Source organism: Struthio camelus, chromosome 16, assembly GCF_040807025.1.
Source record: "Struthio camelus isolate bStrCam1 chromosome 16, bStrCam1.hap1, whole genome shotgun sequence".
NCBI classification, from domain to species: domain Eukaryota; kingdom Metazoa; phylum Chordata; class Aves; order Struthioniformes; family Struthionidae; genus Struthio; species Struthio camelus.
Window position 1 is genome coordinate 14,444,570 of NC_090957.1, and position 18,563 is coordinate 14,463,132.

General features: G+C 47.8%; 1 protein-coding gene across 12 annotated transcripts in view; it reads right to left on the bottom strand.

Annotated features, from left to right (window-relative positions):
• The window catches only part of DTX2 (deltex E3 ubiquitin ligase 2), a 46,490-nt gene that overhangs the window by 13,175 nt on the left and 14,752 nt on the right, over positions 1 to 18,563 (bottom strand). For 6 of the 12 annotated variants that reach the window (XM_068909507.1, XM_068909508.1, XM_068909504.1 and 3 more), the window contains 2 exons: positions 8,270 to 8,328; positions 160 to 291 (listed from right to left, as the gene is read on the bottom strand). In XM_068909507.1, the coding sequence (XP_068765608.1) occupies positions 160 to 291; positions 8,270 to 8,328 (191 nt within the window). The remainder of the gene's footprint in view (positions 1 to 159; positions 292 to 8,269; positions 8,329 to 18,563) is intronic. The other 6 variants (XM_068909513.1, XM_068909510.1, XM_068909514.1 and 3 more) reach the window with 1 other exon arrangement.

Sequence of the window (18,563 nt, forward strand, 5' to 3'; positions counted from 1 at the left end):
AAGCGTCCTACTTCTCCTCCTGATGGGATGAACATCAGTCAAATTAGAAGAGCCAAGAGGGTGAGGGGAGAGACAAGAGGAAAGGAGGGAGGAAGAACAAGTGCAGAGAGATAAAGAGAAGGAGATGGAAACAAATATCAGAGTTTCAGCAGGAACTACCTTTCTTGGACACTTTCCTCCCCTCCTTAACTGAGCTGTGTTTTTTAGTGGCTTTATGGGTGCTGGCAGCTTGCGGCACACAGGTGAGGTGCACGGGGAGTCCAGCGGCTGACATCAGAATAGCCGTCATGCCTACAGCGGATACGAGATCAACATGCAGGAAGGAAACAACGGGGAAACACATTCATTAAAAAAAAAATAAATAAAAATTAATCTTTCAAAGAAAATTAAAAAGATAAAATAAAACAAAATCCAAGCCCTTGATTCAGAGAATATAAAACATCCGAGAGGCAATCGGGTTGGAATCAGCACACAGACAGGATCCAGAGGCCTCTAGAGGGAAGAGCTCAGACAGCAAATTAAAGCAGGGAAATATGGGCACAAGTCTCACCCACGACCCTCTGAGCTGGTGTTTGACCCTTCTCTTTGCCTTGGCTTCATGGCTCCTCGGGCATTTTAGGTCTGTTATAGTGCAAATCCCTCCAGTTTACAGGAGTCCTGCAAGCAGCACGGACCCTCGGGGCCTGGAAGATTGGGTGCATTGACTGTAACATCTAGAGGCTCTGCTCAGCTACTCCCCCTTAAAGCTAAGTGTTTCAAAGGTGTCGCACTGAATTAATCCCCATGCTAGCGCTGGACGTGGCTTTACTGTCTTTGAATTCTCCTATGGTCCTGGGCTGATCGTGGACTGGAGCTGCTCCATTTAAACCCCTGCCAAACAAAGCCCGTTTGATCTATGATGGCAGTTCCCGTCTCTCCTCGCACAATCTCTTCCTTGGCACTCACTTTTTTCCTAGCACCCCCAGTTGCAATTTAAGTCTGACTTCTTACCCTCCCCCAGCCCAGCCAACAAGAGCAGCTGCATTCACTGGATGTGCTTTGTTAAAACTAATGAATCATTAAAAAGGACAGCCATTCCCTGAAGGTAAAATTGGCACACAGAGCGCTACAGGACTGATCATGCCGATCTAATATGATGTTTGCCCATGAAACCCAGGCCAGTTACAAGCTATAACACTTCTAAGGTAACATACTGCTTCATTCAGGAAGACACCTGCCCTAGCGTTCCCAAGAAGCAAATTCCTGCCTGTCACAGCTACCACCAGAACTAAAAAATGCTCATGAATGCAGACTGACAGCAGATGATCTAAAAGCAAGCGTTTCCTCAAAAGCTTCTTCTTACAGTAGCCCATGGAAAACCACATCCTAATACTAAGGAAAATTTTGACAGCATCCTGAGATTCCTGTACAGAAATCCATGACCAAAGCTGAGGTTTTTAAAGATTCCCCCCCCACCCCCAAACCCATATTCAGCTGGGTTGGGAAAGGAAGATATAAAAGCAAACATGCTCTTTCAGGACAAAATGAGGTACCTTGCCCATGCAAGGCAAAAATGACTGCAAAATCAAATTCTGATGGGAAACATCAGCCAGTTTTGTGTGCAAGCGGCAAGACTATTTTCTGCCCGAAATACACAACTAGCCAAGAACCCAAGTGTTGTAACACTGTTGTAACAGTGTTGTCCCTTGTGCAAAGTCTGTGTAAAATGCCCCGAAGTCAGAACTATTCCTATACCATCCTGACTGCATTTTGCACCTGTTTCCCAAAGGCTCAAATACAAGCATGCCAGTAGCTGTTCGAGTCCTTTCTTTATCCACAGTCAGAAGCTTTTACTAAAGCTTTCTCATCTAAGGACATGAAAAGGCTTACAGACAGACACAGAGCCTGGGAGAAAGGATTTCACCGGATGGGGAAAGGGGCACAGATAGATGAAGCAATTTGTCCAAGGTTACCCAAGAACCTCTGGCAGAGCTAGTTCTGCCAGCAGATCAGACTGCCCGATGCATCATTTAACAACTAAACATGCACCTCCTCTTTGGAAAATAACGCCAGGCAGCAAAAAGCTAAGCTAGCCCTTTCCAGCACTCTAAACAGCTGTTTTGACTTACACCAAGGCAATGGGCACCACGGAAATATGGTCAAAACGTAGTTGTGTCAAAAATGATGAAAAAAGAAAAAAAGGATGAGGGTAGGAAGGTTACTTCAGCAGATGAGTTAAAGAGGTACAGAAAATAGGTGCAATGTGTGAGCACCAGCACATAGCTGTCTAAGCTATTCCCACTCTTGCCCACTGATTCTCAGGTCTGCAGTTCAGGATGAAGAAAATCTCTGCTCTGCAGCTCCTGCCAAATCTGGCACCAGAAGCTCACGTTCCTGGCCTTGGAAGAGCTTCTACATGTGACACCATGAACTTCCAAGCAGGAATAGGCAACACCAAATCAGGAAGGCTCAGATCATCCCCATGAGGTACCACCTTTGCTGATCTGGATCTAATGTGCAGCCCCTTTCCTCTCTCCCCAGGAGCTGAAGGGAAAGAAGAGGATCTGTAAAGCAGGCAAACATTAAGTTAGCAACCCTCAGCCTACCAATGGCACAGCAATAGGTTCTCAGCAGGCAGAGCCAAGTAGAGCCTCCGAAGTTGTTGGCATAAGCCAGCACGCCTCTAACTGAAAATGAGATCCAGAAATTTCACAATCAAAATAACTTCCTTTAAGTCTTGAACTACAGACCACAAGCCTAGTGTGTGTTCTCTATCCCAATCCAAACCAAAAGTCCTTCACTACTTCTGCAAAGCCTTAAGCAACAGCTCAAATGTTTCCGTAACAAGATCTACTTGCTTTCTAAGGGAATGAATAAAGCAGAACATTTGAAGCTCAGCTACAGCACCAAAGCTATCACCTGCGTGCACACCAGACACTTATTTTCCACTTTTAGCTGGTTACGGGACAAATAAAGGTATTACCAGAGCAGCGGCTGATTCAAGAACCCTAAAAAACAATGTTCTTGAAAAGCAGGCAAGATGCTGGACCTTCTCACAGGAAGGAGAGAATAGCTCAGGCCATTAGAGTCAGACCCAACAAAGATTTCAAAATGCAATTCTTCAGCTGGGGTGCAGAAAAGGAAGTGGTAAAATCATCTCCAAAACGTCTGCTTCTAAGCAATGTGATGACATCGATTGCAAAGACTGCCATTTGAAGAGAAAGTCCAAAGGCTAACAGAGATTATCACCACCTACCGCACATCTGACTGATCGGCAAATGCAAAATTAATGTTCTCTGTTGATGAGATCAATACAATCTTGCTAAGGTAGCATGCAGAGCCCATTAAAAAAAAAAACATCAACAGAAGCAGAAGCTGAACAACTGAATTCACAGATTCTTAAAGTCAGAAAATAAAAATGTTTCCTCCAAAATTAGACCAAGTGAAAACACGAGCCACAGAACCTCAACTTAGTTCAGTCAGCCTTTAATATAGCCCTACCGATACCTTGAATAACATATCCAAAATTACTTGCTAATATCTTAAGTAAACGCAAAGAAAATAAACATTTATTCCAGGAACTTTCTCTCTTTCATTTCATGAGCTGCAAACATATCTATGCTTCCATAGAGACATAAAACACAGGTCATACGTGGGATCAGGAGGATTATCCGACCCCAGGTGTTCTCCCAGTGACAATCTCACGCTGGCCAGGAAAAGGTCATTTTCCACTTCTGCCTTTGGGGAGACACACAATGAATGGAGTGAATTCAGCCCTGGACTTGGGTAATTGCCGCTTGAAGACACCAGGCCCAGCTGCAACAAGATAAAAGCTTGTGCAGATCAAGACTGCTTTGGATGCCCTTGCATTCCTGAAAGTTACTGCTGCTCACTAGCCCACCTCTAGGAGTTTGAAAAACATTACTGAACTTTCCATTGACTGCTGGGTTTCTTCCCTTTAAGGACTGAAGGGGGAAAAGGACAGAAAGGCTCTCAAAGCATGCTTTGGCATCAGATATATTTCTATGAATGTGTGCAATAAAACACACACACAAAAACTGCCTCTTTTCTCTTGCTCAAAGCATCTACCTGGCCAGAAGTAAAACGTCACCAACTCCTTGGGGCTAAAATTATTTTCGCTGCAGCTATGACAACATTTACCAGCTTTTCTCAGCCTGCCATGTAAATAAGGCACTTTCGCAATATCCTGCAACTTGCGGGAGTTGAGCATGGGGAAAACGCACTTACATAATGTAATTAGCATCAGTCAGTCACTTTCTCATGCATCCAGTCTAACACACTCCTCCAGTCACTGGTTCTGGCTGCTGATTTATCCTTGCACAGACTTTTGGTATATTTGCACAGGTTGGTCCGGGTTTGGTTCCAGTCTTGGACTTAAGCAGGTAGAGGGGAAATGACAGAACTTGGGGAAACGGCAGAACTTTGTCTTGGAGACACAGTGGAGCGCTGCTAATTTGTACGATTATATACATTAGCAAAATCATTAAGTTTGGCATGTTTCAAAGTGCCCCCAGCTCGAGGAATCACATGAACAAGAAACACTTGCCTTCATTAAAAAACAAACAAAAAAAACCCCAAAACACACCTAATTTCCAGCCCTTATCTTAAAAAAATATATTCGAAGGGACTTCATACGAGTGAAGTATGAAGTCCTAGTCCACCGCCCAGCCCCCAGGCACACCGGATAAACTACATTACTCCCAAAAGATGTTAGACCAGCTGATCCTTAAACACCAAAACTGTCATTCAACTGTCTACTTCGGCCTCTATGCTGGCATTTCACCATGCTAACCAAATTTTGAAAGAAAAAAAAGACTTAAAAGACAAGTTTCCCCATGAACCATGCACCTTGAAGTGTTAATATAGCAAAAGGTAAGGAAAAAGAACTAACTTTGTTGCATAAACCGGCGTTTTAGAGTCCGCTTCATGATTTCTGGGATGCCGAGCTGTTTTTTTAGAACACATGGGGTTCACAACGTTAAGAATTCCTCACTCAAAGAGATCCTCAGACCCTCCCCGCACAAACAAAACCCATCTCTTCATTCAGACCAGCAGGATTACCTGTTTATCCATCAAAAAAGTTCCTTTTGTTTCCAATAGAGGCATCTGTAGCCTTTCCAGAGACAACTTCCAGGATTCAGGGGTTTCATTTTTCCTGCTTCAAACTGGAATAAAAGCTGCTGAGAAGCACCTCAAGATGGAGACCAAAGGCTGTGACACTTTTGGACACAGCTTCCAAGAAAAAGAAAATTTTTTTTGTGGATCAACAAAGCGAGGCAGAATCCTGCAGAGTTCCAGTTTGGTAGCAAGGCTGGAGGTCACCTAGCTCAACTTCAGGGACTGCACTCCCTCTACGGCTGAGAAAGCGTTCCTGATAGTCAGCAGAAGCACCTGTGGCCTGTGGGTTGACATTGCTCTACTGCTTGAAGAGGCCAATTTCTCTTTACTGACTGGGGAGGCAGCATACATGACCACTAAGCTAGACACCTAGCTTTTAGCTAGCCAAAGATAGTTAAAGATAGGTAAGACAAGGTAAGGCATTTTAACCATCCCAAAAGGGCCGGATGCCAGCCAAGACAAGATATCAGAGCAAGGCATGTTGTGAGACAGACCCTGCAAAACCACAGTTAATGCTGGGGACCACAGAAACACCCCTCTCCCCAACGGTTATCGCAGAGGCCTTCGGGTCCCCAGCCTTTCCCCCATCTCCACTGACACACTGAAGAAAACGGTCATGCCGTGGGGACTGAGAAACAGAAGAGGCCCAGGCTGTGTGTTATGGAATGATCTGAAGAATAAGTAAATCAGAGACCATCTGCAGGATTTTAAATATGAACAAAATAACACTTCCCAGAAGAGGTCCTAGAAACAGAGCAGAGCAAGAGGGGGAGGAGATGTCCCTAAAGGCCCGGCCAATTAAAGTTTCAATAAAATTTGGCCTTGTTACCAGAACTCCACGGCTTGCTTTTTACCAGAAACGTTCCCAGACATTTATTTTCCTCTCACTTGCTAATTAACTTGTCCAGATCTTTCCTCTGCTTCTACTTTATTTTAACAGACAGACTCACATTCAGACTTTTCTCCTCCCTTGCACCTCTGAGGTCTGTCACATTTGGCAGAAAGCAGCGCAGCACTCATCAAAGCTATATCCTGGGAAGATTCAGAACTGAAGGAGACACTAGCCTTGGGGGGTGCCTGTGCACTGACCACGCTCATCCTAGCGCACGCAGCTCTGAACTCCACTGCAGCTCAGCATGCGTCTCACCAGCTGCCTCATAGAGAGCTACAGATTATTAAAATGAATAATTATTCTCTCTCTGCTGCACCCCCAGCCTCCAACAAGAGAAAAAAATGACTGCAAACATAACTTTTGCATGTTATTTTATTAAATGGTGGTAAATGTCTAATTTTACTGAGGGCTCCTGCAGCCTTTTACATCCAGATGTAACATGCAAGCAAAAACCAGACCATGCATATTTGCCTTTTCCAATGACTTATACACATAGAACATGATCACAGTTAACAACATTCTTACAGGCTGGATTGATTGAGCAGGGCTCTTCGGTTCTTGGCTGTTATTTATCTCTATGTGATTAACTAATTAATCATACAGTTCCTGCTATTAGCCAGGGGACCAAATTCAAAGCATTACAGCTGAGGTCTAAGCCTGACTTGACATCTCATTTCCACAAAGTCTTTTAGACTGAATTGCTAACCAGGCAATCAGACCATCTGGATCTGTTAGAGGACATCCAGTATTAGCCTTTATGTAGTGCCCAGTCTGCTTTAGAGGCATGCAAGGCACGATTTTCAAGATGGTGCTAACATTGGACAACTAGATCATCAACACTAGTGGATCACTCTTAGGAAGGATAAATCTCTACGCTCAGGAGAGAGAACACAATCAACTTTCCTGGAATAAGGTGGTAAATATTTTTTCAAAGAGTAAGAAAGAGCCTCTGTAAGCTCAGAAGTGAAGTCCACAGTGTTCAAGGAGCTAACAATCTCATAGACCATGCACAGACAAGAGAGAAAGGAGATGACCGATAGATATTCTTTGGTGTCCAAAGTCGGCATAGAAAACCACAGAAAATATTGTATGCCAGGTCTTTTTCATGCATCTACCACTGAGGTATTGCGTCACGATATGATTTCAAGTGCACGATCAGTCTGGGTATGAAGACGACACTTGCTATTAGCAGAACATGTGGTTCCTAAGGCACTACCAGACCAGAGTTCCCTTGGTTTGGAGCTAGCTGAATCGAAACAGATAAAATATACCGACAGTTTTTGGCACTTAAAGTAGAAATGCTTTCACTGAAAGCTGCAAGTGCGAGCTGTCATTTTCAAGGCAATGCCATTTCATGTTTAACAGGCAAATCTACTCTGAAAATTCACATTGAAAACTGGCACTTTCATCTTTCCTAGACCCACTCCTCAGCCATATTTAGGATCATATTCACAGGTTTTGATGATAACAAGAAACTTGTATTTCTGCTGCTACAGGAAAGAATGTCTGGTTCAACTTCTGGCTCTTCTTTTTCCTAAGACAACGTGCCACAACCGTTTTCCAGTCTAAAGGACTGAAAAACAGGACCACCTCAGCTTGTGAAATAAAATCACGTTAAAAAATTCCACACACTGTCTTGCAACGCAGCCTTCCTCCTTGACGAAACAAAAGCAGCAAGTCAACAGCTAATGTTTAGCCTGATCCACGTGCTCCCCTGTGCTACTTGCTCACCCACACATACAGGAGAAGATGAATACTCAAACCCAAAATAAACCCACTCACTTCAGAGCCAACTTCTGATGTCTTGTGACCCAGCTCTAAACCACAGACCGCAGGTTCAGAAATGTGCTCAGCAGATCCATCAGCAAGCTCCATCCACTTATCTCTCCTATTAAGAGACACTGACTACACATCAGATCATGTCCTGTTCTCCTAGTGCTTGCATTAGAAAGGTATTGGCCTTCAACCTCAGATACTGACCAGCATTCAAACCTGCATCCAAAATGGGACAGGAACATAAAGCCTCAAGACTAGCACAGCTGAAAAAAACAGTTGCTAAGGTCTGACCTTCCCATTCTCTCCCAAATATGCCCCTCTTGGCCTTTAAGAACAGTCTTTGGGCCTAAAACCTCTCTATCCTCAGAGACATTTCAGACTCTTCCTGAAAACTAAAAATAGAAAGTAAGTATCACAGAGAAGGAAAACATTTAATTGCATAACTCTAGGGACAAAGCAGATAAAGCAGAGAGGAATCATTACCTGCCAAGGCCTGGTTCACTTTGCTGGGTTTTGGCATCTTGACCGGCAGGTTTGGGGTGCTAGAGAGGAAAAAAAAAAAAAGGGAGGGGACAAGTTCAATAGCACAGATCAATCATTAGACAAAAGACAGACAATTCACGCGATATTCCCTCCACAGTGTCAGGGCCCTGAGTATAGTAATAAGCTTTAATTGCCCAAAGCAGCCTCACCTAGGATCTGGGATCCCCCACTCATGCATCCTTAGCCCACTGGTCCAGCAGCTATATTTAAGGAGCCCAGTCCTTGCCTAAGCTGTGTTGTTGGTGCATCTGTCTCCAGTCCTGTCTCGGGTGGACCTCAGACCTACGCTCCAAATAACTTGTCTCCAGGCCTGTCTCCTGCTGCTCCTGACTGGACTCCTTGCATGGAGCTGAGACCTGACTCCTCACCTCCCCTTGTCTAGGCCTGTCAATGGACCCTGTTATCAACCCCCTGCTCTGGCTGCTCTGACACAGAGCCTCCTGAGAGCACCAACTCACGCTATGTACAGACTGCTATGTCAGCAGACCCACAGCACGAGTATATTTGCCAGGGACTGCCAGGATGCGGCCGGCAGACAGAGCTCTTAAACCTTCCAGGTGACTTGGCCTACACAAGCTGTTAGCAATAGCAAAGGAAAAGCTGCTCACCAAAGAACAAACCCCACCTTATATAAGATGTTAGAGCTGTACGGGTCAAAGGAGGCAAGCATCCCCCCCGCCACCTTCAGATGGGGAAATTAAGGCACAGAAAAGTCATGCAAATTGCTGGAGCACATGCAACTGCAGCCCTGGGTTAAACAGAACCAAGTCTGGACTCCCACCGCGCATCCACTGGGTTATTGCAAGATGCGGGAATAGGAGAAGAAAGGCTGAAGGAGTCTTAACAGTTTGGCATCCACTTTCCCTCGGAAATCAAGAGGATTTGTACATCGAACATTCCCTTTCAGGCTCCCAATCTACTTCCTTTGGGAGCGCTTCCCAGGGCTGGCAACCACACCTCAAGGTAGCTGGGGATACATGGAAAGCCAGGGATATGTTTGGCTGACAGAAGGAATTAGGAAGGAAAAGTGTAAGCAGCAGCGTTAAAGTCACTAAAGGAGAAAGAAAGCTGGATCCACATGAGCAGAGCAGAAGCTTTTAAAATCTAACACGCTGGCCCAGAGAAGCCATCCACAGACTCTCTCTTAGGTGGTGCATACACCTGTAGCAATGCAGGCTCATGCACGCCAGCTACAACAATTACACAGTGCATTCAGACAGCAGGACTCAAAGGACTCCCAAAGACATCCAAAATTACATCAAACCTGGCCAACTTCCTGGGAATTTACAGAGGAGACTAAGATAGTCTAGTGCCCCAAACGTCATTCCCCTCCAAGGGGAAGCTAGTTCTCACTCGATGGGATGCAAAAGCAGCCACTGTGCCCAAAATAGCATCACCAACAGAGGTCTCGCTCTTCAGCCTTGCCTGAATCTTTGTCTGCTTTTCCACAACAACGAGCAGAGCTGAAGAGATGGGGGAGCAACACACATGTCCTCCAACCTCCCAACAGGGAAGCGTCCGCACCCTCTTCTCCTACCTGCCACAGTTTGACAGAGGTTCCCACACAATCGTTGAGCTCCCTGAAGATATCCCTAGGCAGGACCCAGGGCTCGGTACCGTGTTGACAACCCAGACAAGTGAGAAGAGCTCTTCCAGACCCTTAAAAAGTTCTCCAGATTGCAGAGGTCTCCCTTCCGTCTGTTTCAAAGACTGTGTTTTCCCCTCCGCTGTACCAAATTTTGCAATGTTTGCAAATGATGCAATGAATTGTTTCCGCTACAGCTCAATTCAAATCTCACTGAATACAGTGGAAATTCTCCCCTCAGTTTCAAAGGGCTTTGAATCAGGTGGTGTGACTCTTCTTTATGACGTCCTTTCTTAATTTACCCTCTTCATCACAGCTCTTTCTTAGGTATTGCTTCATCACAGCTCTTTCTTAGGTATTGCTATCCTCCTTCCCTATTACTATCTTTCCCTTTGCTTCATTCTGTTCCTGCCTAGGAACATTCTCTTTGGATGACGGCTAATAGCAGGACTGCATCCTCTCCAGCTGCAGATAAGGAGGGAATCTGAGGATCAGCAAGTGGAAAGGAACTTGGAGAGCTGCTCCCAAAACATCAGTGAGGTGATGAACCCCCGCCCCCCCCGCCAAAAAGCTCCACCCTGTATTTCTCCCCATTTTCTCCCACAAGACAGCAGCACAGGAGAGAATGGGAGGCCTGGGATCCCCCTCCAATCCTCCGTCCCCCAGCTGTCACCCCTGCGTGGGATTGATGCTGAAGAACTTGTGCTCCACCATCACACCATGAAGAGCAGCAGCCACCTGGGTACTCTCATTTCCCCCTCCTTGTGGAAAGTAAAAACCCGACAGAACACAAAGCTGAACTTTCAGCTCTATGAGGAGAGTAGATGGGCAAGAGGAGGTTCTTCCAACTCGTATTTTTGGAGAAAGGGAGAAGTAGGGCAGAGACCTGTAGAAATGAAGCTCCAGACATCACTCAGTCCACCTCCTTGCATTGAGACAGACACAAATGCACACAGACTGTCACCAGCAGCTCTTTGTCTCATCTGTTCTTGAAAACTTCTAACACAAGAAGCATCACAATTTCCCTAGTTAGTTTCTGGCAATATTTCAGTCCTAATACTCAGTGTTTCTCCTGCATCTATCCTAAATCTTCCTGGCTTGACCAAGCAGGACTGATCACCTCTGTCTTTGCAATCACCTGCTGCATCGTCACAGCCTGGAACAGCCTCTTTCACCTTCTCTTTTGTGAAGGTTTCACGTGTTCCACCTTCTCCAGCAAGGCGGACACGGAGCACCGCTCTTCAGGTCCTCGTACAGCTGAGGCAGCTGTATTTGAACTGTTAAGGGCCCTGTTCTCCCACCTGCAAAGCAGCAGCAAAACCTCACTAGTGAGAACTATCACTCAGAAATTTCCTTTAAATGTAAAGATGAAGAGAAGGGTTGGAGCTCTGGGCACTCTACACTAGAGGCTGAAGAAGGCAAACCCACAGCTGCTCTGCGAAGAGGATCACAAATAACAATGCTTTGAGAAGACAGGCTGAGAAATACTTCATTACTCTTTCCTTCATTGCAAGGTTCAAGTTTGAACCATTCAGCAGCTAGAGCTTTTACAAAATGAGAAGAACCCTTGAGATTTACAGATGGAAATGAATAAGCAATTGATGCATTTGCAAGCAATCAAGTTTTGGAAGCTGCAAGTGCACTGCAGATAAATCACCATGCATCAGCCAGGAAACAGCCACTGATCAGATGCATTCCTGGTGTGTGGTAAATGCAAAGTGTGTCAGCTTTGACTGCTGGGAGGCTTTAAGCCAACTGATTTGACAATGGCAGAACCAATACTTTTTATTTCACATTTGGCGTGGGCTACAAACGCATACGCATTCAGTTAACAGCATCTCAGCTAACAACATCGTAGGATGTGCTAACCTATCCGCTTGATACTGTGTGAATGAATTCTCAAGGCTTGCCACACACGTTCTTTTACCGCTGTAGAAATCCCAGACATAAGGCTGATGAAATCAAGGGAGATTCACGTTGCTTTGAGGTACCCTTGCCACAACACTGCTGGGGTAGATTTGAAGCCACCACGTGTGGGAGGAAGTACTGCCATGCCAAGAAAAGGCGTGGAAATGCTACGCAGAACTTACCCTAGCTCTGCAAGGTTTGAGGGGGAAGGTGGAGGAGGTGATGAGAAAGGATATTGCTATTACAGCGTAAGACTTGATGTGACTTGACTCTGAGCAGGTTAGCCAGCAGCACAAACAGCCTGTATGTAGTCCGTCAGCCTAGACTCATGGTTTCCAACAGGAGGCAGGACAACTCAAGCCACTCGAGTACTCTTCCAAGAAGCCAGTGCTGATGTGAGAGAGCAAGTAGAAAGCAGGGTTGGTCCTAGAGCCAAAGAGGGCTGAGGTGCTGTTGATTTACTCAACGGAGGCTCAGTTATGAGAAAACTTGATCCAGGCAGGACAGTGAGGAGTCAGGTGAGGGGAAGCCTGGAGAACAGCAATAGAAGAGCAAGCGCTGCAGTGCAGAGAGATGAGAGGATCCACTGAAGCACCCGCTCCCACTGCTTTTGCTGCCCATCTGTTCCCCCCTGCTGAAGGGGATTTCAACTTTATCCCTCACAAACAAGCTTTCTATCTAGTCAGTGCCTTTAACTCTTAACCAAATATTCAGGCTGTCCTTGCAACACCTGAAAGTCATTGCCTTAAATTCCTGAGTGTTTGCCTGGTACCAATCCCTCCCCAGTCCCATTCAGCCCTGCCATTCACTGCAGTTCCTACTCTCCCCATCACACCGAGGGAGAGTGCAATAGAGCAAATCAGGTTGAGAAGGGACACAAAATAAGACACTTTCCTCAAAGATCCAGCAAGAAAATCCTGATAACGTTTGCCCTCCCTAGTGCCTATAATCTGTGGCAATCTGCTACAGTCGGCAGACGCAGAACACTGATATTTCAGCATGACAAAAGCATTTGTTTCTCCAGAATTTCAAGATACTAAAATAACGGTGAGACAGCAAAGTACAAGACCAGAGGGGAAGCGAGGCACCTGCTGCTGTTTTAAACATCAGGTGGCCAGATCCAAGCTGAACATCACCTGAGCTGCAGGAGAGCGCATGTATCCTAACAGAGCAGAAACAGAGAAGTCTGCGGTAACTCACACCCTCCACCCGATATAGCCCTTACAGGCTCCTTGCAGCTACTAGCTGCTGCACTGGTGCGGGGCGGGGGGCAAACGCAGAGGAAGTCAGCGACACCTCCAAGGCCGCGCGGGAAGCGTGTGGCACGCCAAGGAATTCAGTCCTGGTCTCTTGAGCACTACGCTAATCAACGCCCCTTCGCCTGCGGCAGGCACAGACCTCCTGGGGAGGACGACAGGGGGACTCTTCCTTGCTCTCTCCCTGGGCACAGGCCAGCAAGTGGCACGTTCCTGTATCACAGGGTATTTGCAGCCCTCTGGGCAAGCAGCCAGCACTTTTCCTCCCAGCTCAGGGCTCTGTCCAGCCCTGCCTCATGAGAGCACCAAGCGTTACCACAATGCCCAGGGAAAGCCGAGTGTGGGATGATAATCCAGCCCCTTTCCGCCCATCAATTTTTTGGGGACTGCATTAGGCTTCCTTGGCAGCCCTGCACACTGATCCATCAGCATTAACGCAGCTACAGCTGACCTGCTTTTGAACTCGCACATCCTCATTACAAAACAAAAAAGCTCAGCCGCCAGCCCTACAGCTGGGAAAACAGACTTACTGGTCCATACGGTCTCTCAAAACCTCAAACACAGCAGTTTTTCTTTCCTCTTCCTTTCCTCTAAAGGAGATACCAAAACCTAGACTAAATCTCTCTCAGAGGGACCTCTTGGAGCACTGCAGGCAGCCACACGGATCCTTTGGTTCCGCTCCCGGTGCCAAGAGGGGCAGAGTCACCTGCTCCCGCTCAGGAACGGTGGCACAGGGACGGAGTGCACAGGGGAACTGTCCGGCTGCACCGCACGGAGCCATGCCAGGTTAACTAGTTACAAGTGAAGGGTTGAAAGACATATCATGGTAGCTTCCCATGGCCTTGGCAAGGATCAGCATCACGTTGAGCCAGGGACTGTATAGGCCCCCTCGATGGTTATCCGAGGAGCTGCTTGTTGTGGCTATGGGCAAAAAAGCTGAAAGATGCAAAAGAAAAGGAGGAGAGAGAAGGCAAACTGTCCTGTCCATCACACCACAAAGGCGAACTATCCTGTCCATCACACCACCTACAAAGTGCTGAGCAGGCATCATTCCCACTGGGAGATGTGGGGTCCCAGTACCAGACCCATTCCTCGGGAACAGCACCACACCATAAGCTTCCTTACAGCCCCAGGACCCCATACACTCTCTTAAAGAAAATCTCCCCCGAGCTGTAAGCCTTACTTGCAGGCACGCCCTGGACAGGCCCCTAAGGGTTACACAAGCTCAGAGGGGCCAACGGAGAGACAACAGGGATTTGGTGGCTGAGGCACGAATTAATATCTCCCCCAAAAGGCAGCTTCCCACAGCTTTGCTCCTTCTTATTACAGGCAGGGCACTCCCCACCGAGGCTCAGCGGCGCCTTTCTCCCTCTAATTAACGAGGGAGAGAGGCAGCTCTTGCCCTTGGGAGCAGACACTTTCCCACCCGGCATGCTGAGGATCCCACCAGGAGATGGCTGGGAGCCCGGGGAACTCCACACAGGAAGGTGCTGATTTTTGTTTTACAAATGCACTCAACAGCGCTGGTAAGAAGGACACAATGCCTGCTGTGGCACGCTCCATCTGCGGGTTTCAGTGCAGTCTGTGAAGGAGGCCAGATTCATTAACTGTGTTTAGTACACGGGAGGAAACTAAAGGCACCAAGAAGTGAAATAGCTTGCCCACGTTAATTTAGTAAGTTAGTGGCAGGAGCAAGAATATTAATGTCTATTTAAGCCTTGGCTTGCTCCCTGTACTGAACCGCGCAACGCTCTTCTCTGGGCTTTCCATCGACTTTGACCCTCTTGAGGGCACAGGGAAATTAAACATGCAATTTGAAGCGTTTGCACTGCACCCCCTCGCGCACCCGGAGCCTGCCCTCCATCCCCACAGCAAGCAGGAGATGCGTTTCATTGCTGCCAGTGCCACAAAAGCTTGGATGTCTGTGCTACCAACAGCCTCTACTGAGGGCTATTAGAAATAACTTAACTGTCACAACCACACAGCGAGCTGGGCAACTTTGCAGGATGAAATACACTCTCTTCTCTTTTCTTCAGCGCTGCCATTTAACTGTGCTGTCCTTAAGTCCCTCTGTAACAGCTTCTGAGCCCCTCTGCCAATTACAGCTCAGCTTCAGAGAGGGAGAAGGCCCAGAGCTAGGACATCCCTGAAAGCTTTGTGCAGATAAGCAGTCTTGTAAGAGCAAGTAATCCACCACGCGCACTTTGGAGCTAAACGCTGCTGGGTCAGCACAACGTAACCCTTACTAGCGACCAGAGAAACCACAGGGGCCCGCTGCTCCCTTCCCTTCAGCACACGCAGAGCTCTGCTGCTCCCCGAGCAGCTCGTTCCTTGATTAACCACTGCGCTACCACGGTGCCCCCGAGCCGTGGTCACAGCCAAGGAGGGAAAAGAGCAGCCGAGCAGGGTCACTCGAAGCTCCCTCCCGAGCCTGCCGGCAGCCTCACCGCCACTCGCAGCCAGACATCTTTCCAAACTGTGTGATTTATCCATCTTTTATCCTTCCTCCTCCCTTTCAAAACAGGAAGCCCATTAGCTGGCCTGTTAGCAGCAGCTGGAGGTGCTGGGAGGGAGACGGCTGCTTCCAGACCCATCCTGTGCACGCTGGAGGTCACAGAACAGCCTCATGTTCGCTACGCGGGCCTGGATGGTTTTGCTGCAATGGTGCAGCAGAGCTGCCCTTGCAACACCTGGGCCTCCGAGCACAGGCCAAGAACCAGGGCCACAGACCGGCACAGGATTGCACGTCACAGCTAAGAAGAATCTGCAAAGCTGCATGCTGGACATAAACCCTTCGCAGGATAATTAGTTCCTTGTCTCCGCAGCCACAAAGGCCTCGCTCCTCACTGAGCGATGAGGGAGACCTGCAGCGACTGCAGCAGAAGGGGAGCTAACTGCTCCGAGAAGCAAAGCTGAGCCAAGGGGGAACGAGGGGAACCTGGTGGATAAAGTAATCCAGGAATGTTCTGGGCTTAGGAATTAAATGAAGCACATTGTCAGAGCTCGGTACTCAGATTACCTCTAATTCGCAGCAATGAGAGTATTTGCTGCTGGAATATGGATTTCACAAGCCTGAGAATGTAACCCCAGATGAGCAATTACAGCAGCTCAGCGGCATTTCTGACTCAACTCTAGCACATGGGAAGAAAGAGGAAAAGCCATCTTGAGCTGTCGGCTGGTGTTGAAAAAGTCCCTTTCACATACTGCGCTGCACTGGAAGTCAGAGATTGCTGCCATCCCACCGGTGTGGATTTGTCTGCCTGTGAGGCAGGGAGGAGGCAGAGAACCCCTAGGAAAAATAACCCCAAAGGATTCTCTTCTCCAGAGTCAGTTGGAGTTAGTTCCCCAGCTGCTGCCTACCTCCTCAGGGCTGGCTCACCCTCCAGGATTGGTGCAAGACCTCAGCCTGGACCTGGAATCCACGTACATCTGTGTGGGAGTACATGGAACACAGTTTTCCACAGATACGTCTGGTGGAAACAGTCAGCATTAAAGACTAGAAAGAGAGTTATAGAGATAAACACGGCAGCTACTAACATCCTGCCTGGAAAACTGCCTCTCAGACAAACTCAGTAGAGAGGTGTGCATCCAACGAAGGAAACTAGCAGTGTTCTCCCTGTCTGGACCAGGCCTGGGTCCTATTAAGGGTTCATCTCACACTCACCACAGCAGCCACCAGTAACACACCCTGCTCAGGGCACCCTCGCATTGCGGCGGTGACAGATGACCAACAGCCAGGAGAGCCCAGCTAAGGCACTCCGACCATAACTCAGGGTGCAGAGTTTGCACAGAGGGTGTCTACTCTCTCGTAACCTGACAGGACTCTCCCACTCCCCTCCAAGGACCCAAAGAGCCCCAGCCACCTTCCCTGTGTTGCATATTCTGCTGACCCCAGCAAAGATTTCACTGTACAATCCCTCCATGCCCCCTGGAAGGGCTGACTTAGCCAGGGTTTACTGCAAAGATGCCACCCGCCACCTTACCCAGACCACTTCAAAAACAGCTGAGCTGCAGAAAAGATTACAACAGTCAGACTTCAACTGGCCACAGCATTGCTTGTCCATGTCCAACATAGCTGGCAGCAAAGCAGCAGCCCCAGGGCTCCAGGAGGGCATGATCCAAGGGCTCTGCTCTTTGCTGCTATCCTCAGGCTGGCAGCTGTGGAGGGGAAGAGATGCTCCTGCCACAGAAGCCACCTTCAGCACTCGGAGACAAGGCTCAACTGGAGCAGCTGAGGGGGAAGCAAAGGTTCCCTTCTGCCAGCAGCACTCTGAGGGCAGATATACCCTAGCCCAGGAACTGGGGTCAGTGGCTGAGAGTTGTCACATTGACCCACCACAACATCTGCCAGCACTCACCTGTCGGAGCCCTTCTGTGCAGAATGTAACCAGGCCTGCCGAGCTGCCCATTGCCCCACAGGACAATTCAATGCCTGACAGAGCACTGCAGTGATGGGCGCCAAGACCATCTCCTCCCCAGCCGCTCTGGCTGGGCTAATAAGATATTACGCCTACAGATCTCCTTGTAACTGTCCCTCTCCTCCAACTAGCACCATCCAGGCCACGGGCACTCTGGGCTGCGAGAAGGTGCGACTGTGCCACCCGTTTTTGAATGTTGCTCTCCCATCCTCCCACCTTTCACAACAGCTCTTTCCCCATTAGCTCCAGACAAAGTTGGTTTGTTATAGGGAACAAAGCCGAGGCCAGAAGAACCTACTGACGTTGTCCTACTGGAAACTTGATGTGCAGTGGAGGAGTTGGGAAAGTTTGTCATTGAGTGCTGGTAGCATACAACATACCCAGCCCCTTATCGGTTCCAGACAGAGGCTTGCAGGGCAACTGCTGCAGCATTTTGCTCTTTATTATCTCTTCCTACCCCAAAAGGCACTTCATAAATTACACTAACATAGATCAACTACAGACTGAGACACAACCCTCACACGCTGGAGAGGAAAGCTGGCTCCAGGCAGGCCGATGGCACAACGCACTGACCAGCGATTCCTGGGAGAAGGAGAATTTGTTGCTTTTTTCAGATCACAGTAAGAGGCTTACTCAGGGCATTTGGAGGTAAAGAGCTCTGGTTTTCAGCCCCATTTGAAGATGAAAGCAGATGACTGGAACACAGAAATGTTGCAGATGCTCAAGGTGTCATGAAAAATCACTGGGCGATTTTTACCAGGTAACAGAAAGAGGCCATAGGAAAGAGGAAGAAGATGCAGGAAGTCTTTTCATGCAGATGAAACTGAAAAGGGAAAACTCTGATATGACATGGAAAAATATCTCAAGATTCACAGTCTTGCTGAAGATACAAATGAGGTTCAAAACAAACCTCAAAGCTTCAGCCTCTGTGCCCTACGTAATTAGCAGAATGTACCTTGAACACCCCTCTCAATTCCTTATCCACGTCTTCATTGTTTGCACTTGAGTTAGCTTGGACAATTAAACCAGTCCTGGCCGGTCTGCCTCTTGTTTCTCAGATGCTCACA